Below are 14,227 nucleotides of genomic sequence, written 5' to 3' on the forward strand. Positions count from 1 at the left end.
TGTTTATCCGCTGAGTCAAAGGAGGAGGGTCGACAGGCGAATGGGTAGTTGGTTGAGTGGGTGGACGAAGAGGTGCGTGATGGTGAATGAGTGGGTGGACGATGGGCAGGACGGTTCGAGGAAGGGTAGGCGGTTGCATGGATGGTGAGTGAGCAGGTGCGTGGGGAGGTGGGTGGGTGGATGCGAGGGTGAATGGATGAATGGATTGTTGGTTGGCTGGCGGGGCCGGGGGAGGGATGGATGCAGGGAGGAGACACCCCTCTGTGTCAGTCAGCCTGGAGCGCTTTGTTCTCCGAAGGTCCTCGCTGAAGCTCCAGAAGCAGGACCCTGACTGTGCCTATGATCGTCCCAAACACCGACAGGCACTCGGCCCTTCCTGCCTCTCCGAGCCCCTTTGCTCAGGGGCCGCTTCTTGACTTGTTCCTTCCCGAGCCGTTGTATGTTTGATTCCCCAAGGTACAAACGCAAGCAACCGTCTCTGAGCTTTCTCAGTTGAGGCCCCCCAAGTCACCGTCCCCCAATCATCCCGTCCTTTTAGCTGCTTTCGGTCCTGGCTGCCGTACCTGGAGGCACGGAGAGGCTGGCAGCTGCCTGGCGTCCACAGTAGGCTTTATTATCCCAGCCCCTCCCATAGACCCCGCCATGCACCCCTGGGCCAGCTGCCTCCATGGGGCCACTGGGTAGACTTAGAACAGGTTGGGGACAATATAGTCCGTGTGGACGCCGTCAATGAGCCCTTCCCCGTTGTTGTGGACGAACCAGCAGGCGACCTTGGTGCCGGCCCTGGCATCCATTCTGTAGTCTCTCTGAGAGCCCCTGGGAGAAAGCAGAGAGGGTGCTGTGGCCACGGCCCTGTGGCTGGGAAATGGTGTGAAGGTGGCAGTGCTAAGAAGCAGAATGAGGTCACAGGGTTACTCTTGGGAGCGAGCTGAGTGTGGGCTTTGCCTTGACTTGGAGGAACCTAGACAGGGCCAAGACCTGAGAGGGAGGCCAGGGTGTCCCACAGAAGGCGAGAGCCTACTGGCCAGTGTGCCTCGGCAGAGGGGGCTCTTTCGGCCTGTCCTGCTGCTGGGTGGGGAGCCAGAGGGTACCTGGTGACGGTCAGCTGGCGGTTCTTCACCACCATCGTGGCGTCGGGCTTGGTGGGCTCAGAGCCTGGGTGGACGTCAGACACCTTGAAGTCGAAGGGGTGGAAGAATTGCCCTGGGAACGGACACAGTCACAGTGTCAGCCCTTTTGCCACTGCCACGGTACCGTGGCCACTGGCTCTCCAGGGAGGCTGGAGGGTGACCCAGGGCATGTCTTCCCCAGTGCTCTGAGCAGCCTGCAGTCAGCCTCCGTACCCAGCAGCCCATGCGTCCACGCTGACATCCGGTGGCTGTCCACCACGTAGAAGCCTAGAAAGTCCTGGTGGATGGGGTGATTCTTCCACACCTGGTGCAGGATGACCACAAAGGTAACCCCTTCCCCAAAGGAGACCACCATGTTCTTCTTCCTGTTGATGGTCATGGACAGCCTAGGAGGGAAGAGGCAGGCAGAGGCGTTGTGTGCCACCGGGCGTCTCCGCAGCGCGCGCTCTGCGAGGCACGTGGGGGCACGCGGACTGCAGAAGCCATCTCGGGAGTGGCCGAGAAGCAGGCCTCGTGCATGTCGTGTGTGTCCTCCACGCTTCCGCATCGTCTCAGCCACTGACTTCCCGTGTGAGCCCGGGCGGGTCCTGCCCCCTCGCTGAGCCTCTGTGGGAGCAGCGCCCCTGGCCTACGCACCAGACTCGGGGGCTGAGGAGTTTGAGAACTAAGAGTTCAGCCAGAGAAGACGCAACCAGGCGTCAGTGCTCAGAACTGTTGAGCTCCCGATTCTGGCTCAGATGGGGCACCCGGAGCTGGCTGGGGACCCCTGGGGGCAGAGGACGAAACGCTGGGGCCCCCAGCCTGCCGAGACCGCGGGGGATCTCCTTTCCTGGGATTTGTCCAAACCTCTGATGCGCCGTCTCCAGCCCTCACACCTTGGAGAGCTCCCGGGAGGCCCGTACCCATCCTGCGTGACCGTGACTGTGTCCAGCCAGCTGAAGGTGCTGCGCCCGACCTCGTTCCACAGGCTGATCTTCTCCGTGGTCACCTCGATGCGGAGGTCCATGTGAGCACTGGCAATGCCCAGTTTCCCAAAGTAAGTCTTCCTGGTGGCGGAGTCCGGGCTGCTTTTCTTGTCGCCGATGATCTGCCCATTCACGGTGAGGCCTGCCAGGGGAATGGGGGCAGCGAGAGAGACCTGGCCTGGAGGCCCACTAAGGGGCAGCGGTGTCGGGGCCCCAGGAGACACCAGGACTTCAGAGCCCAGCCCTGACTGTTCCCGGACACCCTGGCTCTGGCTCACGCAGGGATGTTGCTGATTTGCTGAGTCTGGGTCAGCGAGTGTCATTCAGAGGAAAACTGTGTCCCCAGATGCAGGTGGAGTCGCCCCGGGCCCAGGCTGCCTGCTAATTGAGCTGTCTGTCCAGTAGCACTTGGCACCTGGGGACTTGGCGAACCTGTGGCCCAAGTGTCCCCACATCCGGCCTGCCTGGCTGTGCTGTGCGCGTGTCACCAGGCAGAGTGAGGAAGACCTGGCCCCTGAGCCCGCCTGCGGGACTGCAGAGCCACCTGGCCCGGCCCCCCACCCCCACCTGTGGCCGGGTCCTGGATGAGGCGCAGCACCGTGCCCGGCTCTTCGTCGATGTTGAAGCAGATGGCGTCGTCTTGTTCTGGGACTTGGATGATGAAGTGGGGGTCTCCGTCCACTGGGGACACACGAGAGAAGAGGCCGGTTCCCAGAGCCCCTCGCCGTGCCTGCGGCCTCCGTGGGCTGCGTGGCCAGGTAGGGAGGAGCCCGGGAACTCACCGTAGTAGTAGGGCGTTCCCAGCGGCGGCTGGTAGCTGGCTGCGGACCCCAGCGGCGGCTGGTAGCTGGCTGCGGATCAGGGGAGACCGGGCTGAGCTCGCAGGCGGCCCTGGGGAGGTGCTGGCTCCTCCACCCAGGGTGCGGCTCTTGCCCTGGGCCTTGCTGCTCTCCAGGACTCTCACTCCTCCCCCTCCCCGCCCCCAGCACAGCGGCCCATCTGCCTGGGCCAGAGGGGGCAAGTACTCACTCCGGTAGGCCGAGAATGAGGTCTGAGAGGTGGCTGCAAGGAACCAAGGAGCGGTCAGGGGCGGGGCCTCGGGGCTCCCGCTCCTCTAGCCCCAAGCCTTTTGCCTTTCTTGAGGCTACCAGTCCCCAGGGGGCCCCAACCCTGGCAGGTGGAAGATGGGGTCGTGACCCCCAGGTTTGGGCTTTAGAAATGGGCCGTGCCCAGGGAACCCCTTTCTGGCACTGCTGTGAAATGTGATAAGATGTGGTTGCGATGCTGGGGCCACCGCACTTTGTTGTGGCGGGGGACAGGGCTGCTCTGGGCTGAGCCGAGGGTCAGCGCCTGCCCCTCGCCGAAGGCTCTGATGTGTATTGTCCTCCCTTGAGTGGGGGGGCACCCTGAGTGCAGAGAGGGTTCAGGTCCGAGCCCAGGGCCCTCCCCCGCCGGAGTCCCTGTCCCAGCTTCTGGCTCCCTCCCGGCCACCGCTGTAGCTCACCCTGTGCTTGCTCTGGGCACAGCAAGGGAGGAAGAAGCGGCATCGTTAGGAAACACAGCCAGTGGGGGCAGCCAGCTGTGTCCCCACGGGTGTCCCCTGGAATGAGAGGTCCCTAGAAACCAGGGGCCTGGCCTGGCTGGGTCCAGCTCTTTGCTTCTCAGTCCTGATGGTGCCAGCTCTCCCCTCACATCGGTCACGCAGGCTTGCAGGGCGAGGTCGAGGTGAGGGGCACAGTTCCAGCCTCTAGTGCTCTGGGGCCGCCTGTGTCACAGTCCCCAGATGGCTAGGAGCCTGCTGCAGGCCTGTTTGTCAGGGAGGAAGTCCTTCTTCCTGTCTGACTGAGCCCTTGCATGCTGCAACCCCAGTCCCTTCCCTTGAGTGCCTCTTTCCCACAGCCCTTGAGGCTCAGGGGCGCCCACAGACCCCACCCCACCCCCACACTGACCACCTGCCTGGCTCTTGGCCAGGTTTTCCCGGTGCCCCTGGAGCTGCCGCAGTTTAGCAGGCCTGGGTCTTCGCAGCCTGGGCCCGGGTCCAGGAGGGGTCCGCTGCACCTGGCTTCCCTCTTTGGACCCACCTTCCCCAGGCTTGTCGGCAATGGCCGTCTGGTCCTCATTGTCCTCGGGCTTGGTCACCACCATGGAGGTCAGAGGGGTCACGAAATGATACTTGAGGGACAGGTCCAGGGCCTGGGCAGTGAGGTTCTCCTTCTCCTCGCCACGGGCATTCTTGCTACGCGGAGGGAGGAGCCAGGGGTCAGCAGCTGGAGAGCAGCTCCCGGCCTGGCTCCTGGGGGGCGGCGGGGATGCCCCCCACCTCCCGCTTTGTGGTCCCCCACTGTGGGGCTCAGACTAGAGCGGTTCACCAGCTCCCTTGGCCGAGCCTCGCTTCTCTTGAACGTCCTGATGATCACTCTGTGAACCGAGGCTCAGCCCTGCTGGGCCCTTGCCGGCCCTCATGGCTTCATCCCACTGAAGCCAAGGTGGGTGGGACCGCCAGGAGCGCTCTGGTCAGCCTCGCCATCCCTGGGCTGCACTGGGTCAGCAGGGAGGGCCAGAGTGGGGCTTGGGGTCCCTGTGGTCTGCCCTGGAAAGATTTCCTTGGCCAGGCCTGGTGTGAGGTGCCCTTTTCTAGGGAGTGGCATCCCCCCCCCGGGGGGGGGGTCCGATGTGTGTGGGCGGGGCCGGAGACCCAAGGTAGGTGGGGTCACCGTTTCTCCAGCAGCTGCTCGATGGTGAGGTAGGCCCAGAGGCGCTCTATGTAGTTCCCGAAAATGTACTCCCGTTCCTTCAGGGCCGCCTCCGTCTCCTTCAGGTCCACCTCCTCCGTGAAGGTCAGGTCGTTCAAGGCCTGGGGCAGGGGCACGGCTTGAGAGCCGGGTCTAGGGGCTGCTACTCAGGGACCACCCCCTGCACGCTGAGCCCCCAACCCCAGCCCTGCTCACCCCGTGTCCCTTCACATCCGCCTTAAAGCTGTTCATGTCCTCGTCGGCCAGGCGCCCGGCCACCACGATCTCGGAGCCGTCGTAGAAGTGCTGGTAGCTGTTCTGGGTGAGGTCCAGGATGGCGTTCTTGGGGTACTCCATCTCCACGCTCGTCAGCAGCGGGTTAGCCACCTCCTCGTAGAAACCCTGCAGTCCAGGTCGGGGCTGCTCATCGCAGGCAGGGCGGCCCTCCAGCCCCTGCCTCCTGGTTTTCACTTCTCTGTGGCCCTGACTGTGGCCCTCGGTCTGCGGGAGCCCTCCCGGCCCCCAGGAGAGGAGGCTATGTGACGACAGCCTCCAGGACACAGACGGGGAGGCAACACGGCTCCACCTGCCCAGGTGGCGATGCCGCTCCCTGCCTGGGCCAGGTTCAAGCACAGAAGAAGATGGGCGTGGGCTTTACAGGACGTCCAGTTAAACGTGCATTTCTGATAAGCAATGAATACATCCTGTAGTGTAGGTTTTCCCCAGCGACACATGGAACACAGTACTTGTGGTCTCAGGCAGCCACAGCAAAGCACAGGAGCCTAGACCGGGAGCAACAAAAACATGGGGTCTCCCAGTTCTGGACATCCCGTGTCTGATCAGGCAGTCCCAGGGAGAACATGGGTCTGGTCCGTGTCGCTCAAGGACAGAATCAGAACCGGTACTGGGAAGCAACCGAGACAGATTCCAACCTGAGAACTATGGAGCTGCCCCACAGCGGCACAGCTACCTGAGCAGGCAGTGAGCCCCCCGTCCCTGGAGGTGTGCAAGACGAGGCGTACGTGCAGCTGCAGGTTGGCGTCGGAGTCCTCGTAAATGCGCCGGGCGAAGCCGTCGTTCTCCAGGGCCAGGCTCTCCAGGAAGTTGTAATTGAGATTGTTGCCGAAGCCCAGGTTATACAAGGGGAACTTGCCCCCGATGGCGTTCCGCACGTTCTCTTGGATTTTCTCGGGTCTGCTCTCCCCTGCAGGAGCGGGGGGGGGGGGGGGGGGATGATCACACGGCCAGAGCCCCTATCCTGGGAGGAGGGTGGAGAGGCCTGGGCGGGGCTCCCAGGCCGCGGGTGGGGGACGCCCCTCACCAGAGTTGGCGTCCCCGTCGGTGAGCATGATGACGATGGAGGTGCTCCTCTCGGGCACCCTGTGCTCCTCTCGCGCCGTGTTCAGCATGCCGATCCCTCTCAGCAGCCCATCATTGAGGTTGGTGCCTGGACACAGACAGCCAGCCCTGTGGCCAGGTGTTCTTAGGGCGCCGGGATGCTGGGGCAGAGGGGGGGGCAGCAGGCTCTGAGCGCGTGCCCCAGGACCCTGTCTGCCCACACGGGTGGAACTCAGTGCTGACCGCACGCTTCAATGCGGGAGTGCATGAGTGGCGCACACTTCAGGGGGCGCTGAAGGGGCCTTTGGACAGCAGTCAGCTGGGGGGAGGGGCTGCTCAGGAATCTGCTTTTCCACCGGGAGCAGGGCCAGGAAGAGGGGTCCCCCATGGCCTTGGCCTGCCAGGGCTGTGGGGCCCCACGATCGTGGGGGAGAAGCAGGCAGATGGCTCTGGGCATCTACTACCCGTTAAGGATCCCAGAAACTAAGCAGGGTCAGGCCTGGGTAGCGCTTGGGTGGCAGAAACAGAAGGAGTGAGTTGCCGTAGACCACACGGAAGCTACCCCACGACCCCTTCTCGAAGCCTGAGGACCCCCGAGACCAGCAGGGCGGAGGCCGCAGCCCCGTCTGCTTACTCCCTTGATCCTGGATGCTCTTCACAAAGGCCCTGGCCTCCTGGAGGTTCTCGGGTGTGGCTTGGACCAAGTGTTCTTTCCAGGTGGTCACGTCGCTGCTGAACAGGATGAAATTCAGGTGGTCCTCCTCCCGCATGTCCTCCAAGATTTTGAGAAGGGCATCCTTTGTCTGGGGAAGAGAGAGGCAGGCGGACAAGGAGCAGCAGCGGGCGAGGCCTCTTCCCAGCCCAAGAATGGGCTGTTCGTGACTGGTGAGACTTAACAGGCAGAGTAGATTTTTTTTTTTTTGACAGGCAGAGTGGACAGTGAGAGAGAGAGACAGAGAGAAAGGTCTTCCTTTGCCGTTGGTTCACCCTCCAATGGCCGCCGCGGCAGGCGTGCTGCGGCCGGCGCACCACGCTGATCCAATGGCAGGAGCCAGGAGCCAGGTGCTTTTCCTGGTCTCCCATGGGGTGCAGGGCCCAAGCACCTGGGCCATCCTCCACTGCACTCCCTGGCCACAGCAGAGGGCTGGCCTGGAAGAGGGGCAACCGGGACAGAATCCGGCGCCCTGACTGGGACTAGAACCCGGTGTGCCAGCGCCGCTAGGCGGAGGATTAGCCTAGTGAGCCACGGCGCTGGCTAGAATAGATTTTCATTTCCCATAGATTTGGGCGAGTTCCATGACAGGCTGAGTGGATGCAGTACAATGAGGAGGGTTCTGGAATGTGGGAGACTAGCGAGAGTGGGTGCGCCTGAAGGCACTTCAGATGGAACCACTTCCACCAAACCATACAAGCCAGGCGAGAGCATCAGGACAGCTAGGGGAGTTAAAACCATCTGTCGTTATTCCTGTCTCTTTCCCCTCGTGCATCTGAAGTTTCTCTCGTGCATGATTTGGTGATAAGGGCTATGATAAGTTCAAGTTTGTATCTTTATTACATAACTGTTCCTTTTTATTAAAAAGATTATTTGCAAGTTACAGACAGAGGGAGAGACAGAGTTCTTCCATCTGCTGGTTCACTCCTCAAATGGCCACAATGGCCAGAACTTGGCCGATCCGTAGCCAGGAGCTTCTTCCAGGTCTCCTGCAGGGGCCCAAGGAGTTGGGCCATCCTCTGCTGCTTTCCCAGGCCACAGCAGAGAGCTGGTGCTCATGTGGGATGCCAGTGCTGCAGGCCAGGACTTTAACCTACTGCACCACAGTGCCGGCCCCCAACGATTCATTTTTAGAATAAAGTCTTGGGGCCGGTATTGTGGCATAGCAGGTAAAACCACTGCCTGCAATGCCCACATCCCACATGGGCATGAATTGGAGTACTGGCTGCTCAACTTCCGATCCAGTTCCCTGCTTATGTGCCTGGGAAAACAGCAGAAGATGGCCCAAGTGTTTGGGCCCTTGCCATCCTTGCAGGAAACCTGAAGAAAGCTCTTGACTCCTGGCTTCAGCCTGGCCCATCCCAGGGCATTGCAGTCATCTGGGGGAGTGAACCAGCCATTAGAAGATGTATCTCTCTCACTAACTCTAACTCTCTTTCCCTCTAACTCTGACTTTCAAATAAATAAATCTGAAAAAAAGAATAAAGTCGTGGTCCACTTTTTATCATGTGAAGATGAAGTTGTCTTGATTCTGATATTGGAAACCCTGTCATCTTTTTTTGTATCTACCTGTTATGATCAATCATTGTGTTGTTTAAAATGTTCTTAGTGTATATTTACACTTGCTTTTCCCTTTTATGTTCCGTGCTTTTTAACCTTCAATCTGAAATACATTTTTTCTAATATGAGATTTAGGATTTTTGAATATAAAATATGTTAATATTGATTGTTATCTTTATTACAGAGTTTATAATACATTTTTTTAAAAAAAAGTGGCAGGAGGCTTCGCGCCTTCCAGTGTCCTGGCCCCGTCCTCCTCTTGCCAGCAGCACTAGCATTTCCCACTGGAAAAGAAACCTCCCCCTACCTCCGTTCTCCCACCCCTAGCTCTGCCTTGGCACTGAGGATGGTACCTGCTCCAGTTTCCGCCCATACATGGAGCCGCTGACGTCAATCACGAAGACCACGTTCTTGGGCACCACTGGAAGGCCTTGAGGTGCAAAGAAGTGCACAAAGTATCCATTGACAATCTGGAAAGGGCAGAGAGGGGTGGAGGTTGCTGTCCGCGTTGGCAGCAATGGGCAACCTTTCTCCAGCCCCAAAAGAAGATGTTTCTTTCCCATCCTCCAGGGGGCGCTGTCCCAGCCAGGCGGGAGCACTCAGACTTGGGCTGCCGGTGGACGGTGATGGTACCAGATGCAGCTGCTGTCCCTCCTGCCAGGGTGGCGGCTCAGCCAGCTCAGCAGAGCCACTGGCACATACCTGTATGTTGGCCGGAGACTCTCTGTTCACGTCGTAGGTGATGGTGAAGTCCCCATTGAGGAGGGAGTCGGTGCAGGTAGGGCATGAGCGCTGCTGGTCTAAGCTGGGCTTGAACGAGACATGGCCCTGGGGGACAGGATGGAGGGCCTTGCTTAGCTTGGCCAAGGCCTGGGCACTGGGAGACCGCCCTAGGGAGCCCTCACAGGGAGGAGCCCTTGGGTGGGCAGGAACCAGCAAGGGCTGGAGGCCTGGGCAGCCCTGCCCGCAAGCTGGTGAGCGCATGGCCCCCAGGTGCCATGGACACAGCTTCTCACCACACTGCGGTCTTTCTGAGCATCTCCCGGCCCCGTGGAGATCAGGACCTCCTGGGAGGGCCTGGGCCTTTCTGAGTGAGCCTTAGATTTGCATTTGGCTAGGCCCCTGTCGGAGCTCAGCACCAAGGAGCCACTTGGGCAAGGGAGTTTTGCACCAAAGAAAGGAACCTCACGTTGGGTGTTAGGATGTCGGCGCCAAGAGGAGGGGGAGGGGGCAGGGAGGAAAGTGGGCATCTGTCCACTGCCCAAAGCAGAACAAAGGGTACCCCGGCAGCACTGGTGCTTGCCTCCGCCAAGGCCTGGCGTGTCCCACCGGGGTCGGTGTTCCTGCCCCTGCCCCACTAGGTCTGAGAGGCGTCTACACCACCTTTTTCCCAGAGAAGGACTTGGTGAGGGCGCTGCCCAGGAGGTCATTGGTGATGAACGAGGCCTCAGCGTCCAGCATGCTGATGCCCTGGGGCTCAAAGATGTGTGCGTCGATCTGAAATGCCAAGGGGAGGAGTCGCCATCGGTGACTGACATGCGGAGGTCGGGAGAAGGGGATGGGGCCGTGGCGAGACCGGAGTGATCTGAACCAGGGCTGAGGGTCAGCCTCCAGCCAAGACACCCACAGGGGCTGGCTGAAGGGTACTCGGACCCAAAGTGTTGTCCCGATCGGCACCACCCCTGGGGCCGGAGTACTCTGCGGTGCCCAGGCTAAGGGCTCGCTGTGCCGGAATTTGCACATGTGCCCAGTTACAAGCCTGGCGGAGGCACTTGGTGGTGCTGTCCCACAGGCCCGAAACCCAATCTGGATCTGCCGGGTCCAGCCCGGCCTGCCCTCCTCGGGCCCCGGATGCTATGTCCAGAGCCACTGTCACCCCTGCCCCCAGCCAGGCCCACGCTCTTGCATTCTGGACCCCGCGGGCTCGGGCTCCGAGCTCTGCCCCAGGGCCCTCCCCACACCACGACGGTTTCAACAGGGGCTGCCCGCGTGCAGGATCACCTCAAAGTGCTTGACCAGTTGCTTGGGCTGGACCTTGAGGTACATCTCGTACTTGCCCTTGTGTCTCTTCAGCAGCTCCTCATAGGTGAGCTCAAAGGTGACCTTGCTGCCCGCGGCCACGTTCACGGAGACGGTGAATTTCTCCAGCTTCCTCCCGGAGGCCCTGAATGGCGTGCAAGACAGTGACCACCCCCAACGGCCGCCTGGGCCCCCTCTTTCTTGGCCCTGGGTTCAAGTCCCAGCCCTGTGCTAAGGGAGACCCTTAAACGTTCTGAGCTGCCTTAGCTACAATCTCCCGACGGGATCCTTTGTAAACTCCGGGCACATTCTTGCCCTAGCAGTAATAGTAATGTTGTGGCTGCTCGCGTCTCTGAACAGGCCCTGGCCGCGGGGCTCTCCGCTCTCACTTGACCAAGCCTGCCGTCTTGCCCTGGGACACGGCCTTCTCGTATTGCTTCTTGGCAACCTCCTTCTCCTTCACGTGGCCAGGGTAGGTCACACCGTCGATGGTCCTGCCGAGAAAGGCAGTTTGGGGAGCGTCGCCCTGGGCCAGGGTCCCCCAGCCCGGAGTCCAGAGCCAGCGGTCAGGGTGACACCCACAAGGTGAAGTTCGTGATGAAGGCCGTCTTGGGCAGCTCCACGTCAAAGGAAACCTCCTTGGCCGTGTCTGCGCGGTTGACAGCCCTGGTGGTGACGACATTGTGCGCGAAGCGGGAGGTCACCTTGCAGTTGATTTTGGTGCTGTAGATCTCAATGCCGTTGACGGCCTTGGTGGGGGGTGCATGGGGACGAGCAGGTGGTGAGCAGCCAGACAGGGGCACGGTGGGGGGGACCAGGTCTTGAGCCTGGCCACCTCCCTTCCTACTGCCCCCTTGCAGCTCCTGAAAGCCCTGCTTAGCGAGCAGCCGCTGCAGCCTCCTCCCCCCACCCCCCGTTGTTGGCCACTGTGGTTCTGCTGTTTGCTCCCCCACCTTAGCACTGAAATCTGTTGGTGCACAGCTACAGCCGGTGAGATCTTGCAAAAACCCAAACCTGGCCCTGACCCTCTCCTGCCGAAAGCCTCCCCACGGCTCCCACCACCCTTGGGAGGCTCCTCCCCTCGGCCCTGAAGTCCCCCGGAGTCTTCCTCCTGGTCGTTGTCCTGAGCCCCAGGTTCTTCCTGCCTCTCTTGCACACATGCACACTCACACTTGCATGCCAGCCCTCCTCCCGTGTCTCTTGCACTCCTCCCTCCTGTGTCCCGGGGAGTCCCAGACACCCTCTTTGCAGGGCGAGAGACTGAGGGAGGCGCTGGGAGAACCCGAGGGGAGCGGGATAGAAAGGTGCCGGGCGAGGGGCCACAGGGCCGTCGTGGGTGCTCGCAGCCTGCGCACAGAGGCGAGGGCCCGCAAGGGCTCGGCAAGGGTCGGGGGAGGCAGGGGTGGTGCCCCCAACAGGGGGCTCGTTGCCCCGGTTGCAGGGGCCGTGGTTCCGTGGTGCTCTCCCCCAGGGTTCTTGTGACGTGGGCGTCTGCCAGGACACGGGGCCTGGAGCTGCTGGCCAGCTGTTCAGGCCCCCACCTTCAGCCCTGGGCAAGCAGCTCCGTCCTGCCCTGTCCCACCCAGCCCCCATCCCGGTGAAAGTTCTCACCCCTTCTGGAAGGCTCCGTTTCTGCAAAAACAAAGGCAAACACAGGGGTTAGGTCAGGGGCAAGGCCAGCATGGCCTGGGAGCAGGTTCTGCACTGGGATCAGGGTCCAGCCATGCCCGCCACACACACACAGACACCACACACCACCACCACCACCACCACCACCCCTCACACACAGACACACACACCACCACCACCACCTCTCACACACACACCTCTACCTTGAGGGGTCTCCAGACACAGAGCCCTCCCAGAGCCATGTGCCAGAGAGAAACAGACTTGGAGTACAGGGGGCAACTGAGCTCCAGAGAAAGGCAGGGCGGGGGGTGCAGAGCCCGGGGCTATCTGTGTGCCCTCTCTACCCCAGCCCTTCTGTCTCATTCCACCCTTCCCTGACCCCGGGCCTCCTTCCACAGCAACCCAACCCCACCACTCCCGCTAGGACTTGAAACTCAGCATTTTGTAGACAACTCGGACCCTCCAGCCCCTCGGTGAAAGACCACGGCCTGGGCCGGACAGCAAGCCAGGATGAACCCTGGCAGGAGCCCTGTTTGCCCAACGTTGGGCACTGCTTCCAATGGCTCAGAGAACTGGCCCAGGGAGCTGCCTTCTGCCCATTTGACCCCGGAAGCCCCAAGGGTGAAGAAGAGGCTGACTCACCCCCAGCAGCCGGAAGGGGCTCCCCGGGAAGCCAGAGGCGGCCAAGCTGGAGAGCAGAGCGAGGACGAGGCCGAGCCACTGAGCAGACGCCATGGCTGAGCATGCAGGCCTGGCCCACGCTCCTTATATGAGCCAGCCTTGTGGTTTCCCAACAGGGTCAGTGACCTGCACGGGGCTGGAATGTGGAGGCGGAGGCTCTTCCCGGCAGCTGGGCAGGGGTGGAGGGCAGAGCCTTCACGGGGGTGTGTGCAGAGGGCCCGGCAGGCATTGTCAATAGCGCTGGGGCACACTCTGAACGGGCAGCAGGCACGGAGGCCCCGGGAGAGCAGGTGTCAGGGAGCGGGCCCTGGGCTCCCCGGTGTGGGTGCGGGAGCCGGGTGTGGAGCTGCATTCTGCGCAGGCGGCCGTCTCAGCATCACCACCTCTTGTGCCTGCTGCCGGTGTGGCCTCAGCTCTGGCCCCGAGCACGGTGGCCCCCTCCTCCTCCTCACAGCGGGCAGGGCTCGGAAGCAGGCCTCTCACCCTGAGCCTCAGACCTTGCACACTTCTCTGCTCTGGCTCCTGAGGCCTTCGAGCTCCTGCAGCCCAGCGCTTCCTGTGGTCTGGCTCCTACTGTCCTTCTGGAGCTTCCTCTCTCCCGTGGCATGGGCCCCCCTTTCTCTGCAACCAGGGGCCAAACGGGTGCCGGTGCCTGGGGAGAAGACCCCGGAGCGGCAGCCTGACCCTGGCCTTGGGACATGTCGCCCGCAGGGCCATCTGCCGCACCTGGGGTTGCTCACGGGCATGGCCCTGTGCTCCCGTTCACGGCCCTGCAGCTGCTTGTAGCGCTCCGGGCTGCCGCCAGCTCCCCAGTGTGTGGCTCAAAATAGGGAGTCTGGGACTTCTCAGGGGCCCCCCAAGAGCCAGAGACCTCCGCAGGGACAGAAGCAGGATCCCAGAGATCCTCGGGGTCACCCCTCTCCAGGAGGGAAGAGGAGGTGCCCCTGAGCAAGCATGGCCCCGGCAGCTGGCCATCCAGGCTGACTGACCCTCAGGAAGCCCAGCCCTCTGCAAGGCGGTGGCCTCTGACCGTCCGCCGGCTGGCTCTGTGCTCCTGGGCCCCCTGGTTGTTATTATTATTGAGTTATTTGTGTTACTGAACTGGGCCCTCAAAGCCAATCCGGGTCCTAGCTGGGCCCTCACAGGCCTCGTGTGCAGTGGAGCCAGATGGAAGCCGGAAGGAGAAAAAAGCGGAAGTCCTTTGGAAAGGCCTGGCCAGTGGCTCCCAGAGTGTGGCTTGGTCTCACTGCCCTCTGACGTGGCATTTAACGGGGTCCCAAAGGTCAGGCTCCTTCAAGGGGGTGTGTGCGGAGGGCCCGGCAGGCATCGTCAATAGCGCTGGGGTACACTCTGAATGGGCAGCAGGCACGAACATGACAGTGTGGGGAGACAGGGGGTGCCAGTCCTGGCCCGGGCAGTCCCAGCTTCTGGCAGGGAGAGGACTGGCCTGGCTCTTGTGGT

The 14,227-nt window shown here is 61.7% G+C and overlaps 1 protein-coding gene across 3 annotated transcripts; it reads right to left on the reverse strand.

The window, feature by feature from the left end:
• Window positions 1-590: 590 nt before the first annotated feature.
• On the reverse strand, window positions 591-12,872 carry ITIH3 (inter-alpha-trypsin inhibitor heavy chain 3). Of its 3 annotated transcripts, none has more exon segments than NM_001082008.1 (22): window positions 591-816; window positions 1,092-1,203; window positions 1,344-1,516; window positions 2,033-2,237; window positions 2,663-2,776; window positions 2,878-2,946; window positions 3,125-3,157; window positions 3,600-3,611; window positions 4,177-4,331; window positions 4,810-4,949; window positions 5,044-5,229; window positions 5,850-6,031; window positions 6,149-6,274; window positions 6,800-6,968; window positions 8,791-8,907; window positions 9,140-9,265; window positions 9,821-9,934; window positions 10,439-10,601; window positions 10,846-10,950; window positions 11,039-11,205; window positions 12,068-12,088; window positions 12,728-12,824. In NM_001082008.1, coding segments are annotated over 22 exon segments (2,712 nt in total). In that variant the 5' UTR covers window positions 12,821-12,824; the 3' UTR covers window positions 591-686.
• Between the last annotated feature and the right edge of the window lie 1,355 nt (window positions 12,873-14,227).

This window comes from Oryctolagus cuniculus, chromosome 10, assembly GCF_964237555.1.
Source record: "Oryctolagus cuniculus chromosome 10, mOryCun1.1, whole genome shotgun sequence".
NCBI classification, from domain to species: domain Eukaryota; kingdom Metazoa; phylum Chordata; class Mammalia; order Lagomorpha; family Leporidae; genus Oryctolagus; species Oryctolagus cuniculus.

Bases quoted from the DNA above. Each gene is read 5' to 3' on its own strand.
- ITIH3 (XM_051851034.2), bottom strand. From the start codon at position 12,820: ATGGCGTCTGCTCAGTGGCTCGGCCTCGTCCTCGCTCTGCTCTCCAGC. The intron at 12,089-12,727 runs GTGAGTCAGCCT...TTGTTTTTGCAG, and splicing joins GCCCCTTCCGGCTGCTGGGG to AAACGGAGCCTTCCAGAAGG. The intron at 2,777-2,877 runs GTGAGTTCCCGG...GTGTGTCCCCAG, and splicing joins GGGAACGCCCTACTACTACG to TGGACGGAGACCCCCACTTC.